The sequence below is a fragment of the Alexandromys fortis genome, unplaced genomic scaffold (genome assembly GCF_014885135.2).
Source record: "Alexandromys fortis isolate MF-2015 unplaced genomic scaffold, M_Fortis_MF-2015_v1.1 scaffold_162, whole genome shotgun sequence".
Lineage (NCBI taxonomy): Eukaryota > Metazoa > Chordata > Mammalia > Rodentia > Cricetidae > Alexandromys > Alexandromys fortis.
Window position 1 is genome coordinate 1,456,891 of NW_026068033.1, and position 16,539 is coordinate 1,473,429.

The 16,539-nt window shown below is 38.6% G+C and overlaps 1 protein-coding gene across 2 annotated transcripts in view; it reads right to left on the reverse strand.

The window, feature by feature from the left end:
- Positions 1 to 16,539, reverse strand: part of Synj1 (synaptojanin 1) — a 77,927-nt gene that overhangs the window by 38,827 nt on the left and 22,561 nt on the right. For both annotated transcript variants that reach the window (XM_050164758.1, XM_050164759.1), the window contains exons 4-12: positions 15,956 to 16,223; positions 14,208 to 14,433; positions 13,232 to 13,315; positions 8,401 to 8,462; positions 7,551 to 7,647; positions 6,661 to 6,830; positions 5,633 to 5,714; positions 3,328 to 3,480; positions 666 to 831 (exon numbers count right to left, since the gene is read on the reverse strand). In XM_050164758.1, coding sequence (XP_050020715.1) covers positions 666 to 831; positions 3,328 to 3,480; positions 5,633 to 5,714; positions 6,661 to 6,830; positions 7,551 to 7,647; positions 8,401 to 8,462; positions 13,232 to 13,315; positions 14,208 to 14,433; positions 15,956 to 16,223 — 1,308 coding nt within the window. The remainder of the gene's footprint in view (positions 1 to 665; positions 832 to 3,327; positions 3,481 to 5,632; positions 5,715 to 6,660; positions 6,831 to 7,550; positions 7,648 to 8,400; positions 8,463 to 13,231; positions 13,316 to 14,207; positions 14,434 to 15,955; positions 16,224 to 16,539) is intronic.

A 16,539-nucleotide genomic window follows, 5' to 3' on the forward strand; every position in this document is an offset into this window, starting at 1 on the left:
CATTAACATGAAAAGTTCACGTCTTCTGACATTAGTAAAAAAATATACAACAAAAGGGAAAAAGCCACTATGGGGAAAAAGGCTACTTTGAAGGCTATATATTTATGTCAAATATTAAGACAGAAAATAGCAGTTAGTGGCTACTGCTTTAAACTGTTACTATGACGTAAGCTGATTCAGACAATAACAACCAAAGTTAGGCTGTGGTTACAGAAATATCTGTGGTGTTCATGAAAAATTAACCAATACAGACAAAGGGTTGTCTCAGTAAAGCCCTGCCTATGTAACTGGGTTACTGAATGCTCTACGTGCTAGCTTTTAGTCTATAGAAGCCTGCCTTGTGTCGTTAGCAGCACATACAGCACAAAAAGCCCCAGTTATAATCTGCAAAAGAAAGTACACACAGTGTTCAGAAAAAAAACAAAAACAAAACAAAAAAATCCAGCCAGTTTGTGGCTAAGTATCATTGATAGCATTAACACGTGACAAGAGAAAATCTTAACTAGAGAATGCTAATTCAAAAAAACACTTGTACAGAAATTCCTTCCAAAATAATTTCAAGTAACTCAATGCCAGCCTAAAAACTTCTCATGTCAGTAAGCTTAGATTTACTTTTGGCCATTTTAGGAGTATAAACGAAGTAAGTAAAGTATTAAGTGGCATACCACGCAAACTTCCAGTGGTTAGGAGGGCTCGGGCTTTGTCAGCTAAGTCACTGTTCAGAGTATTTCCGAGCAGCAAGACATCAATAGCTTCTTGCTTGGAGCTGTCGAAGAAGTTATTCTGAATGGTTCTGGTGACAGAGCGCGCACCATCTTTTAACTTTCCAGCCTGTGTGGAAAAAAGTAGCATGGGCCCTTGCTCAAGATACTGCTGATTTTACCCAATGTATATTTTGCAATTTTAAATTGATTCCATAAAATTCTAGTATTTTATCTTTTAAATAACTTCTTTTAAATCTATAACTACATTAAAAAGCTTTAAAATGTAACTGTTCCCTCATAGTTTGCACAAAGAAAATAATAAACTAACCACTATAGCCCATCTAGTAATATATTGAGCAGTAAATACATCATCACATATTTATTTGAATTAAGACGATTCCTTTCTACATCGTAACTTTTAAATGTTACCATGGGCTAGATGAGAAAAGGCAGGAGGGAAAAAGAATGATATACCGAACTCAACTCCTAGAAAACCTTCTAAGTGCTTTGATGCATAAAAGTGAAATTGCTCCCCAAAAATTAAAGGCTAGTTAAAAACAAAACTGAACCTAAAATCGAAGGTCTAGTTAAATAATTTATTTTATTTTAATTTTTTAATATTTATTTATTATGTATACAATATTCTGTCTGTGTGTATGCCTGCAGGCCAGAAGAGGGCACCAGACCTCATTACAGATGGTTGTGAGCCACCATGTGGTTGCTAGGAATTGAACTCAGGACCTTTGGAAGAGCAGCCAGTGCTCTTAACCTCTGAGCCATCTCTCCAGCCCAGTTAAATAATTTTTTACATTTCATAAATATAAATATAAATACATAAATTTTAGTTCATATATTAAAGACATTGTGTTGCCTATACAAATAAATCTAAAAAATAAATACCTATTCCAATACTGAGAGGGCTGATCACAACTTTTAATGAACAGGTATTTCACTTAAGCATATTATCAGATAACATTTATTTTAAGCTATAAACTTTTGACTGCCAAAAATAATTTTGGTTTGTAATGTATTATTTTCTTTCATCCCTTCAAAAAATAGTAATTACAGGCTGCTTTTCAAAATAAGGAGACAATTTCTAATTGCCTCTAAATGCAATATGGCATGAAATCATTTTTGTCATGTAATATATAAAACGATGCTATCGAAGAAAGAACACTCACCATTCACATTATCAGCAATTAATCAAAAGGAGCCAAGAGAAAGGAAAAGAAAGAGCAGTTCAGGTGTTAGATTTTAGCTCAATTCAGACTAGTATATTTAACATTAATATATAAAGATTTTGTATCTATATATTATGGTAAAGATAAGAATACTGAAAATATGTGCAACTTCTGCACATATACAGTCCTAGTCACAGCAGAAACACGGCAGAAGCACAAAGAAGAATATTTTAGAGCGACAGTTGAGAATTGGGTTTTAATAATAAGAAATATGCTATTTAAAAGGAATAAATGAAAAACCAAGCAATTTCAGGTTTTCAAAAGAAAGCGGTGTTTAGGGGCGAGGGTCTGTAGCATTGCTGAGGGATGAAGGTGAGGCCAGTACTTGCAGCAGAGGCAGACTGAACATAAAGACTTGAGATGATGAACAGTCTTCATGGAACCTCAGCTGCTATGCTGCTGCTCGTGAGGCCATTAACACAGCTAACATTTTCTCTTCTGGTTGACTGTTTTGGTGGTTTGTTTTGTTTTGTTTTAAACTGGGTTTTGTCAGGCCTGCTACTCAATGTATAGCCTAGGTTGGTCTTGAACTTGCTACAATCCTCTCTCAACCTTTCTAATCCTGGGATTATAGGTATGAAACACCATGCCTAGCTAAATGTTCTCATTTTTATCCAGATATAATTTGAGGAATTGTAGAGATTTCGAATAAATTAAATTAAGGCCAGGGTCCCTTAAAGAGTTAAACAATATTTAAGTACATGGAATCACAAAACGTATTCCAAATATAGCCCCAAATCCTACAACAAAGGCCAAGTACCAGGCAGGAAAGAACCCTGAAGCTAACACACACAGCTACAGTGCTGGTGAGACAGCATCATAAATCAGTTCACATCCCTACCTTTACTGCAATGATAGCTCCCTTTTAAAACACACAAGCAGGAAGTACAAAACTAGCGATTAAGCCCACGTATACCGGGTTCATTACTCTGCTTGCATAAATCGGTGGCAGACTGTATGTCCATCCACTATTTGTGACACACCTCTCAATAGAAGCACGGTGTCAAACACAGGGGACACAGACTGGTGAGACAGGATATTTTATCAGGACTATGGGTGTTTTTATATACAATGTAATATAAACAATGTAAAAAGAGAGATGCACAATCATAAGTCATATAAAAGTATACACACACATACATCTACAATGGATTACCTCTAAAAGTACACGTAAGCCTGAGGACTAAAGAATTCCCTATGTTGCTTTTAGCCAACATCAGAGTCGACAACCGAGGGAGGGTGTATCAGAAGGGACACAGAAGCGCTAGGAGGCTATCCTAGAACACGCCTGTTAACTTAAAAACCCATCATTTAAAATGTCATTTCAAAACTTTCTAGAGAGGAGAGAGGTGAAACTAATGCTATGACAGCTACGGCTCTACCTTGGCCTTCCCTTCAAGGGCTCCGGTGCCTGCATAGATCTTACTGATGGAATCACCATTCACAGACCACATGGACCGGAAAACCTCTTGGAAGCGAGTGACCAGCTGAGGCTTTTCAGCCAAGCCCAGAGCATCCAGCTGTTTAGTTAGCATCTGAAAGGACAAATGAGAATATTTAAGGTAAATGAATAAATATATTTGCATGTAATTACATTATTTCTATTTAAATGTATATTCACTGTAATGTGACTTTTTACAACTATTAGAATTAAACTTAAAATTTATAAATATAGGACTTTGAAAGTATTAACACCTTATTGGGATATGTTTTCCACCATTTCAATTTTTTTTTTTTTTTTTTTTTTTTTTTTTTTTTTTTTNAGCTTTGCAGCCTGTCCTGGCACTAGCTCTTGTAGACCAGGCTGGCCTAGAACTCCCAGAGATCTGCCTGCCTCTGCCTCCCGAGTGCTGGGATTAAAGGCGTGCGCCACCACTGCCCGGCCACCATTTCAATTTTTAAGGTAAAACTTGTAGTTTTAAGGTAAAATGTCATTTCGGTAGATTCAAAAGAGAATGTGAATTTGGAAATCTGAGAAGTAACGTCCCTCAATTAATCTTGTAGCCATCCCTGCAGTCAGATCGACTTGCCTCCCTCACGGAAATCAAGCTAGTCCCCAGTAGGCAGGAGAGCAGGGAACTACGTCCCGAGTTTACCTGGAAACTCAGGGAATTAAGGGTGGGTGAGCAAGAGAAGCATGGCAGCTTTCCCGTGTGGAGGCAATGCTGATGCCATGTCTACAACAACGGTGGGGAGCCAATGGCACAATTTCAAGGGCCTTTGGGCAACAAACCCTCCACCCTGGAAGGCAATAAAAGCATTCCATAAGCTACTGATCTTTACCTCCGGACTCTAGCCTGGACTTGAGCAGCCGGGAAGCCATGTCTGTTCCTCTGACTGATGCCTGCGTCTACTGAACTCCATCCTATTTGCTTCCTCCATCTCTATTAGGTGTAGCAATTATCTCTAATTACAAAAGATTTAGAAGTATATAAAGCCCTTCAGTGGGCTCATTTGATTATTCGGGCTTATGCAAGAGTTACTCTGTGTTCACACGGGGCATGAAATAGCCCCCAGGGTCTCCTTTATAGGTTAGACCTTTCAGTCTTTGAAGAAGTGGGAAAAACAAAACTTCACTGCATTATTAGTTTGTCTAAGTTAGCAATAAATTTTGTAAGCAGTTAACCAAATGTGATAGTGGGGCACACTCTGACGTCACATTTCCAATAGTGAGATCAGCTAAGATGGACTGGAAATGACGCTTGTAGTTAGGTCTAAGACCTTCACTACGCTTGGGCAGATCCAGTCAACGACAGCCAAGGCTTCGAGCAGACCTAAGACCTCATCTAAATACGACCTGCCTTCTTTCACATCATGTGTCATATTTTAAGAAAAGTAAGATAAATGTCAATGGTTGGTTTCAAAAAAAAGTCAAAACAGTAAAATTTATTTACTTATATAAAACATCTGTGCCCTAGAGAACTTTCTACAACTGGACTTTTACTTGAGACAGAAGCTGAGCTTCTGTAATTAATTAACTAATGCATAGGCCAAACTTAAGACCATTAACCAGAGTCTTTGGAGTGCTTGGAAACCAAGTCCTGATGCAAAGCGAATCCATGGCCTCCTTGTGACCTTGACTTAGTGGGCAGGGGAGACCCAGGAAAGCTTGGCTGTTGTTCCAGTTTACTAAGTAGCTGAGACTGGCCTGTTCTAGACTGAGCTTGGTGAATAACAGTAAAATAAAACTAGTAAATAAACAAGCTTTGAAAGGCCTTAAAGGAAACCCTGGTCATTTTTCACTTTGACTAGATATGGCATTTTTAACGAACTTCTAATTAATTAATTAAAATCTGAAGCTTCTGACTTGATAATGCCCACCTAGATTGAGCTGCAAACTATCAAAAATATAACCCAATAGGAACATAGATGTATAAACAGATTCTCAACATTCTAAAATAAAACCTTGAAAGCATCAACAGAAAGTTTAAATTCATGCATACTGTTTCAAGAGAAAGGCCAAGAAAGCAATGGTTCCTCCAATACACACGCGGGTGTCTACAAGGAGTGTGAGGCAGCTGCGAGGACATGGAGAGAGAGGAAGGCAACTGTGGAGTCACAAGGTTTGAGGGGAAGGGCACCAAGTCTCCAGTAAGGCCTAGCTTCATTACTTTATACAACTGAGAAACGGAAGTTTACACGAGCACTCAGGATGCATATGGCATAAGCATTAATTTTTTTTTTTACCTCTAAGCCAAGAAATGCCTGCACACTGTTTGTTCTATCAAGACAATCCAAGCAGTTTGTTCGAACTGTACCACTCTGGCACCTGTAACAATTTCAACAAAGTTACATGACTCGTCTATTACATGAATAAAGCATAAATGAACAGACAGCAACAGAGATGATGAAAATCGAGTATCTTTCTAGTTCCAACTTTCTCTCATCACCATGCAGACACAAAATAATACTGAAAATATTAAACTGATAGCACGTACACACACCTAGACCTCCATCTGCTAATGTTTTGTCATGCGTTTTTATTACCTATCTACCACAGGCTTATTCTTAATTAGGTCTGTAGTTAGGAGCTAAATATACATTCAGGTTTATAATCCTATAGTTCTTTCCACAAAATTTTGGAATTTTGGGAATGATTATTTAAAACAACAACAAGCTCTTTCTCTTGACTACCCCATAAAGCCACTGTGACATAGAAACTACAATCTGAAATAATAGTAATTTTGAGCTTTGCTCATATGTCTACTTCAATTTATCATCTGAACCAAAACTTTTCAATGTACCTTTTCCTTATTCCATATGAAAAAACTAAGGATTTAAGTTACACTAATGCAGGCAATGACATGGTTTCCCTGTCTTTGCATGTAGTAGTCTTCACTAGGGTGAAGAACTGCTGAAACCAGCTTTACTGGCAGCATGAAGCCTGGAAGCCAGGTGAAAGCGGCTCGAATGCTTCTAGTTATGAGACCTGGAGCAAGCCCATTCTCATTCTCCTCACAGTCACACACCCTATCACTAGGCTGTAGCTGATACAAAACTAACGCACTGCTGTCCCACAATATGTTCTAGATAATGACATTTCTTCTTCTTATTTATTGAAATCTAGATAAATACAAGCTTAACATAAAGCATTAAAATACTTAAAATTCTAAACATCAATATAAAAAAGGAAATTTCAAAGTTTAATGTTAAGAATGATTATTAAGTTATAGCAAAATTCCAATTTGCAGAGAAAAGAGATAGAACAGTCAAACCTTTGAACTTCACTGCCATCGAAATAAAAAAATCCATAATCTAGAAACTTCTGGACTTGAGGTTTGAAAACACTGTGCAGTTTCTCTGCCTTTCCTCCTTTAACCATCTGATGGTAGTCAAAAGACACCATGTGGATGTCAGAAGCATGCTCAGAAGCTTTCAGATGGCTCTGGAAGGAAAGCACAGGCTCATGCAGGAGCTGGAGCGCACACTCACATTCCAAGTGCGACCCCCCCCAAAACCTTCACTAACACTGGCAGCAAAAAGGAGAATGATTTTTTGATCCCTGATGGCATTTGTTGTCTAAAACCCCACACACTATCCCTGAGACACTGAGTGGCATAATTAATTCAGGGAACCTAATTAATACTTTAGTTTGGATTAGAAAATGTAATAGTTTCCAATCACCAGTATTTTATTGTTATGATACAACTTTAGTGGGTACTTTTACCTACTACAGAATCTAAAATAAAGCACCTTACTTTGTAACACGAAGTCTAAATCAGAGATCATCTTTAATCCTTCAATCAATACATATGTATGCTTTTTAAGTTTACCATTAAAATATCACTCTTAAAAGCATAATGTTTAACAATAATTTTCTTGCAATCTTAAAAAAAATAGCTAATTAGGCTATTTTTCCACTCAATGAAACCTTATTTCCACCTAATTTAAACCTTAGAAAATGGTTTCTAGTTTGTCTGACAGCTTTTATAACATAGTTTACACTGATCCATCATTGATTATTTTGTTTTTTCTAATAGCCTCAGAGAGTTGAAGGCATACCTAACTTTAGTCTAGGAAGTGCTTTTCTTCCTGGTTACTTTGTTTTCTGTTTCCCAACTAGGTGACCATGGGCCAGAACAGAATATAAAGCAGGCACACTAACCTGGAAAGCCTTACTGAGCATATGTTCACCTTCCTTGGATCCAAGCAAATTTACTACTATTTGTTTACCATACAAATCCTTAAGTGTTCGAAAATGCCTATTGATAAAAAACAAGAAATAGCATATTAAAAGTATAGCCTTTTCCCCAGTAAACAAGAAACTCATAAAATTTTCTAAATTGGATACAAATTCATTCTACATGTCTCAAACCCCTGAATTTATAAAATTCAGTGAGTACAGTTTCCCCTCTGACTTATGGATGCCAAGACTCTCACCTTGGCCTACCCTGGAGCAGGCCAGCCTTCAGTTTACTTTCTATTGTGAAGCTGGACACAGACCTTCTGGTGACCATCTATTTGAGGAGTATTCAAAAGGGCTGCCTGACTAGCTTGAGCCTTTGGAGGCTCCCTTTATCTGTGGCTTTGCTTCCCATAGTTTCCATTACCTGAGCTCAACCAGGCACTAAAAATGCCACCACCTGTACTTATTCTTTCCAGAGAGATGCTACACTCATGCATTCATTTTAGTACAGTACACTGTTGTAATTCTCTATTTTCAGTTATTAACAATTTCATAAATGCATATAATATGATTAGTTCTTGTGTATCTCTCACACTGTGTCTAATCTATAAATTACACATTAACATGTTTATGTATGTTCAAGAGAAACTTCAATATAAGGTGTTATGGTACACATGTATCCATGAGGATAAAATGTACTACTGAAAAAAAAGAAATTAAAAAACAGAGAAAAGGAAAGATAATAAAAGGTTCTGCTATATCCACAGATACCATACAAAGCAAATACAATATGAGCCTCATTATAGTACACAAAAATCATCAGTTCTACCTGTCAAAAGCAGGTGCATTGGCTTCAAATCCCCTCGACATTCGGACACGATGGGATCCCACCTTAGACATGAAAAAGATTTAATCATTACCCAAACTACTATCAATACAAAGAAACATCAGCATTCGCAATGCAAGTGATCCATCCAGTGACAGTGGATGGATGGCCTGGGCCTCACTCGTGGGAATTGTTTAGCATTCCAGGGCTCCCTACTCCTAGTTTTCAGACAAACTCTCATGTAAAAAGAACAGTGGCCAGGCATGATGATACACACTTAGAACACCAACACCCTACTGACTGGAAATCAAAACCAAAGAAACTTAAGATTTAAGAAGTAATATCAGAGCTTGGGTATTGTTTGTTGTGTGAACCATCTAAATCTATCATGTTAGCAAAGAAGGTTTCTCCAAGTTTTATAACTTATAAGGCCTAATAAAGAGAGAAAGAAGAAATATATAACCTGAAACTGCCAACACGTAAAATTCCTTTATTTCCATGACATAAAAGGAAGCTGGGTATAGTGGTACACTTGTTAATTCCAGCACTCAGGACCCAGGGATAAGAAGAATGACATTGAATTTAAGACTAGACTAGTCTACACAGCAAGATCCTGGCCAGGGCTACACCATGAGGCCCTGTTTAAAAAGAAATAAATAACAAAACAGCTGAGTATGGTGAACACTCGAGAAACAGAGGCAGGTGGATCTCTGTGAGTTTGAGACCAGCCTGGTCTACATAGTGAGTTCCAGGACAGCTAGGGCTACGTGTAGAGAAAACATATCTCAAAAAACAAAAACAAAAAAATGATAATAAATAATAAAACCAAAATAACAATCACAAAAAGTAACAAAGATGCTTTACTTAATCAATCTTGAGTGATTATTAATCATTGAATAAGCAGTGTGTTTCTGTAATAAGTAATATTTTCTGAAGGAGTAAAGTTTTCATACACTAGTGAAATGTGTCTGAGATTTTTTTGAGCTCCTGAAATAAATTTTTGCCATTATAATGTGTATGTGTGTATAATGTGTGTGTAGGGCCACAGTGCATGTGTGGAGGTCAGAGGGCAACTCTGTGAAGTTGGTTTCCTCTTTCTATCATTATATGGTTGCAGGAATTGGACCCTGTGCAGCAAGCACCACTGTTTGCTGAGCCTTCTTGCTGGTCCAATGTATCATTACTTTTATTCTTAAAGTTTTAACTCATCAAACTGTTTAATAGTTCAGAACTAAGGCCTAGAAAATTTAGAATAGAACTGGTTCTTTTCCTAATATGGAATTGCATGAATTTTTGTAAAATTAATATAGATTATAATCTGGTTTTATTATTTCTTAAACTTCTACTTTTGCTAGATATCATCTAAAGCACAGTACAAGCACTCACTCCTCTGCAGCGTTTCCATTGTTCTGATACACCGAAGAGCTTTTAAGAATACTCATTTTATTTTTAATTATGCTTATGTGCCTCTGTGTGGTTATGCTAACATGAGCATGGGTGCTCACAGAGGCCAGAGGTGTCTGACTTCCTGGAGCTGGAGCTACAGATGGCTGCGAGCCATCAGGTGTGGGTGCTGCAGGTTGAACTCAGGCTCTCAGAAAAGCGCTGCATATGCTTCCAACTGCTGGGCCACATCCCCAGCTTTAATAATGTTTAAATAACCACCCTCTCTGCTGCTTTAAAACAAATCTTAGCTTTTGGCCAAAAATAGCAGTGTATGCCTATAAATCAAGTTACTACAGAGTCTAACAAAAAATTCTGAGCTTAAGTTCTGCCTTGGCCACCCAGATAACAGAGGTAACTCTGCTTAAGAAACTCAAAGCCTGCTTGAGAGAAACAAACCAACAAAACAAAGCTTGGTTTTTTACCATTCTATTTTTCAAAAACATGTTTTATGTGTATGTGTAAGTGACGGCATGTGTGTGTGTGTATGTTAGGAAAAATCTTAAGAAGAACCTCTCCGCCGAAGCAAAATAACTCCAATTAGACCAGATTAGACCAAATCAAAGATGCTCATGTTTAATGAATGCAGCGCTCCCAGGTGGTCCTGAGCATGGCAGGGGAGGGGTCAGTGTTTGGCAGGCTTTCCTGGAGGTGGAGTCCGGCCCAAGGCAACTCCCAGGGAAAGGGGGCTTGAGATGGAGCTTTTTGCTACATTGGTGCTCCATTGGCACCCCGAGGATGACTGCCAGGGGCTGGGGGTGATGCTTCCAATCATGTGCATGAGGTCAGAAGAGAGCATCACACCCTGGAAACTGGATACAGACAGAACACCTGACTAGGGTCCTCCACAAGAACAGCAAGTGCTCTTAACCTCCCAGTGGTCTCTCTGTCCCAACACTCTGACTTTTGAAATGAAGGGCATCTTTATCAAGGTAAACAAGTTGACTGCTGGCAGAAGAAGCTGGGAGACAGTAAGAACTTGCTGATAAGCATTTGACTGATACCATAAATTATGCAAGTAATTTATCAAATCAAAGGCAGTACTTTTTTTCAAATGCTAAAATTTGCATATATTTTAAGCCTCCATCAGCTTAGGTCATTTCATTTTACAACTGGCTGTTTTATTTACAAGGCCAGTGCTTCTCCCTACAAATTGAGAGTAGTGTCCTGGCCAACCCTGATAAACGACAGATGTGAACTGAGTTAACCTTTAGAAGGCAGAGATATGTGACCTCTGGGTTAGGCACTGTCTCTGTTATGGAAAACTGGCGCCACTAAAGAGGAGGCATGGAGCTCCAGTATACACCTGGAGGTACCAGGAGACAGTGGACAAATACAATGGTTTAATTACTGAGCTCTGATAATGAAGGCTGTAAAGTATGACAGTCAGTATCTGAGTTCTACCTTGAGATAGTGTGAAAAGCCTTCTGCTATCTCCTAAGTTCTTAGCCCAAGAACCAATTAGTTCTAATTTATTAACTTTCTAGTATTTCTAGCAGTCCCTTTTCTGACTATTGCTAAAGAGTTTCATAAAGGAATGTGATGTATTTGGTGAAGAAATCTACTTTGAAACATATTTCATGATAGCTGCCTAGTTACCCATTGATGTTAAAACTCACTCCCCTCCTTAGGGTCAGGGTAAAATGGTAAAAATTCCTTTGTTCAGAGCTTGGTGCCCCTACTATAAAAAGTGGGTTCAGAAACCAGCCTTTTGCCACAGCCTAACAAACACCCTCTCTGGCTGTGGTCTCAGCTAATGTAACATGAAGGTCCTGTTTGTTGTAAAGGGGTGCAGGAGAATTGGCTGTATTCTGTCAATCATGCTTTAAATAAATGCTGGCCAGGCAGGAAGTATAGGCAGAAAAACCAGACAGGAAGTAGAAATGATGTAATGAAAACAGGAGAATTCTGGGAAGGAGGAAGCTGATTCCTCCCACTCCTGCCCAGACCACCAAAGCAGCAGGATGTGATCTGCCTCACTGAAAAAAGGTACTGAGCCACATGGCTAACATAGATCAGAAAAATGGGTTAATCAAGATGTGAGAGTTAGCCAGTGAGAGGCTAGAGCTAATGGGCCAATCAACTTATAACTACCCACACCAGAGGGCTACAGCGAACATGGTACTATAGGGCCTAAGCACTTCTCATTACAATTAACGTAAGATTATATTTCTAGAAATAATATCATAAATTATTTATTTATTTATTTGAGGCAGGGTTTCTCTGTGGAATAATCCTGGAACTCTCTAGGTAGTCCAGGCTGGCCTTGAACTCACAGAGATCCACCTGCACCTGCCTCCCAAGTGCTAGGATTAAAGGTGTGCATCAACACCACCTGGTCATAACCTTATATTTTTAAATACATTTTGTAAAGATGAGGGAATTATATTTTTAAAAATCAAGTTAAAAATTATCAGGACTATCCTGAGGATGATAAGACATCACAGATTACAAAGCCAAAGTGCGGTCACAGACACGTCACTTAAACCAGCGATGGCTGGTCCTATGTGCTGCTGTGTGCCAGGCACCATTTGAAGAGGTTTTCATTCAATCCTCAGAACGGTCCCACCAGGAAGAAGATATCATTCTCATTTCACAGATGAGGAGATTGAGAAAGAAAAAGGATTCAATCACTTGTCCAAGATCACTTAACCAGTAATGGTAGAATACTGGTGCAAATACAGTCTGGGAACAGAGGGTTTTTGTTTTTTTAGTTTTTAAAGCTACCAAATTCTGCTTAAAGAAACTAAGTAATTTTACACTAAAAAAACAAATAAATAAAAACACTTTTTAAAAACTTTAAAATTTAACAAATTAACAGGCTCCTGAGTTGCTACAGCTATGTTATGTGGTTCCGCTAAGCCTTCATGCTTTCGAAGTCTGGTCCCTAGGGTGGCATTAGAGATGGGAGAGAAGCCGTGTGGAGGGAACGCTGGTTTTCTGCTGGCACTCTTATGGGAGCCTAGTAGCTCCACAAGTCTGAGCGGAATATAGCTGACTCTTTTTGGCTTCTGTTTAAATATGTGCTCTCTTCCTTCCATATAACCCTGGGGTAAGGCCACCAAGTGTCACACTGTTTCACTAGCTGTCAAACCAATAAGCCTGTCCGATTGTGACTTCCAATCTCTAAAATTATAAGCCAAAGTAAAATTTTTCTTTATGAAATTGGGATAACTAAGATGAATCACTATAGTAATATAAAAGCAACTAACACAGAACCAAAGGGACAATGTCTACGATGAGATGTTCCTCAGGCCCTCACCTGTGAGTCTAGTACTACACACAACAGACTGATTAGTGAAACTGAAGAACCATGTTGAAAATTTGGACAATGTGGATGCTTTCAAAGAGGAAAACAAACAAACAAATTGGATATCAGGCATATACATACTTGCAACCCTGGTTGTTCCCAAAACAATGGAACAGATCCTCGGATTTGTATGAAGGAAGAAACGCAGTCGTCTAGGTATATAACCTAGAAAATAAAAACATCTAAGAATCACAATTTTAAAGAAGAAAATTTTAAATCTCAGTATTATATACATGTATTCTTATATTTTCTTTCATTTGTTCCTTAGTTTTTTTTAATATTTATTTATTTATTTATTTATTATGTATACAATATTCTGTCTGTGTGTATGTCTGCACACCAGAAGAGGGCACCAGACCTCATTACAGATGGTTGTGAGCCACCATGTGGTTGCCGGGAATTGAACTCAGGACCTTTGGAAGAGCAGGCAATGCTCTTAACCACTGAGCCATCTCTCCAGCCCCTGTTCCTTAGTTTTTTATAATTTGAAGAACTGAGTCGGGCTGTGTTATAGACTGAAATTTTATGATTACATAGTTCCACAGTCAAATGCTATAACTTTAGAATTTTAGGTAATACGTATCTATCATTACAGTTGGGCTTATTTTCACATAAAATATTTATATAAAGCCATCTTGGTCTCTAAATGAAGATTTTAAAATTCATTGTCAAATGTACAGCACTGATTATATCACATTACTTAATTACTACATAAACTTTAAGTTTATTCTAGGGAAGCCTTTCTAAGGCTAATAAGTAGCCACGAACATCATTATACACACCAAAACATATCTACATTTAGGTAAAATTATTACCTACTATCTCCTGTGTCTCCCACACAAGCCTGTTACTCCAGTGTCTCCTGTGTCTCCCACACAAGTCTGTTACTCCAGTATCTCCTGTGTCTCCCACACAAGTCTGTTACTCCAGTATCTCTTGTGTCTACCACACAAGTCTTATTCCAGTATTTCCTGTCTCCCTCTCATAGTCTGTGTTACTCTAATATTTCCTGTGTCTCTTTCACAACATGTGGTAAGAAATATAAAACACTATGTACCTGCTCTGTTTCTACAAAATTGGCAACGTGACCATCATCATTCGTTCCCCGGACATTAAACCTTGTCCCAGCTCGTTCACAGCTTAGCCTTGAAATGAGGCAAGCCTTTGCTTGTTTGTGGGCAGCATAAATTGTTCTGATTTCTACCCCTCCACACATGAGGCGCAATAACCAGTCATCACAATTCACACCATAGTGCTTGAGATGCAAATGCAAAGACTGATTCCTAAGGGTAAAAGAAGAAAGTGGATTAGGTTACTAAGTACAAAACAACACTAAATACATTTTAAAACATTAATGTAATATTATTAAAAGGTTCCCCAAGCAAAGCATTTGCTATGCTAAAGACAGGGCTATAAAATAAAATATCTTATTGTACTAAAACCTTGTGATTGTAGTATTGATAAAACATTTCTAGTCTACTTCGTAGAACACACACATAAACTGACTTGTTCCAGAAGGAGTTACACAAACACATCCTACTTTATCAAAGAGATTTACATAGAAGACTTTTGTAAGGCTGTATTTTAATTAAGTTTAAGCTGGGTTGCCTGGCCCTGCCTCGATGTAGGGGGAGGAGCTCAGTCTTGCCTCAACTTGATGTGCTACGCTTTGTGCTGGTGTGGGGGGCATAAGAGGCCTGTCTCTTCCTAAGTGGAGATGGAAGGGAGGAAGGTGGGTGGGTGGGGGATGGGAGGAGAGGAAGGAAGGGAAACTGGTTGGTGTATAGAGTAAATGAAAGAAACGTGTTATTTAAATAAAATAAAATAAATAGCTGGCATAGCTAGTAGCTATGTACCATACAATGTAAGGAAGGCATAATGTTTTCTATGCTCCAAATTTTTTCCAGCTTTAGTCATGTATTCCAGGGCCTCACTCGTGCTAGATAAGGGTTCTGTCATTGAACACACCCACAGCCTAAATGCTGTACAACTAGAGGTATTAGATAGGGCCTGGTTTACAAACGTGAAAGGAAAAACATTTTATTCCAGCAAACACACAGCCCAATGATGAAGAAACAAAAGATAAAAATACTTAAGAGTCCCAATGACTAAAGCATGAACGGGGGAGTGAACCCACCACCTTAGCCTTCTCATCCTGCTAACTCTTTGCAGAGGTCGCTATTGGAACCTTAGTCTTCTTCCACTGTACACATGGAAGGTTCTGTGGATATCCGGGAACTGGTGGGTGGGAGAGAAACCTGCAGTGACAGATACCTACCCAAGTTTTAGTTAGCGCAGTGCTAGACTGTGTCCCAGTGCCCTGTTTCTTCAGAACCTGCTGCTCTTGCACTGAGAGCATCTACTTGGGCTAGAGGAGGGCTCCCCTGCCTACTATGCACCAAGTATGCTCAATTCCCAGCACCAACAAAGAAAGAGGATCAACTACTTACAATCTTAACATTGAAAATAAGGGAACACTGCTTAGATTGATGAAAATGTCAGAGATGAGATCTCAGAAATAAGACCAGAAGGGGTGATATAACTACACTACAAATTCCACAAATAAGCAAATTTAAGCACATTTCAGTCAAGATCAGAAAGAGCAGCAAATGGGCTTCAGCCCATATTCCCACTCCATCAAGGTGCCTGCTCTACTCTGCTGCGGACTCAGGGCAGGAAAAAAAGTGCACACTCAATCAACCATGTCCATCTGTCCATAAAGAGTCACTGTTAAACACATTACGCCTCACATCCCCGAGCTACCACAATACATAATTACAAAGGAAGCAAGAAACACAGACTCACCAGAAAAACCTATTGTCGGTCGTGTGCTCCTGCATGCTGCGATGTGCATTCAGACTCAGATCTAGGCTGACTCCAGATGCAGACCACGCAAAATAAAAGTTTCCTGAGTTCAAAACTTTTCGGACTTCTGAAATGCGATCCTCATCTGAAGCATCAACTCGAAGTGATATAAACTCAGTGGAAGTTACTCGAAAAACTTCAGATTCTTGGATTTTCCCAACAGACATGCATCCAGTGACTAGGACCAGATAATGTAACATGGTATCACCTGCAAAAACCAAAGATTTTACTGGACAGAACACCAACATTTTCAAGCTCTATAGTTTCTTCTGACTTCTTCCTGTGTTTCCATCTTTAAAATCTTATGTTGTGATTTTTTTTTTTTAAAGAGTCTTACTGTGATGCATAAGATGGCCTGGAACTCCCAACCCTCTGGCCTCAGCCTATAAAGAGCAGGGATTATAGACGCGTACCACCATGCCTGATCATTATGATTATTCTAAACTTACCATGAACATGTTTAAATTGACAACCAGAGGTATTCTTTCAGGGAAAAAATATTCTCAGTTAAATAATTCAGTATG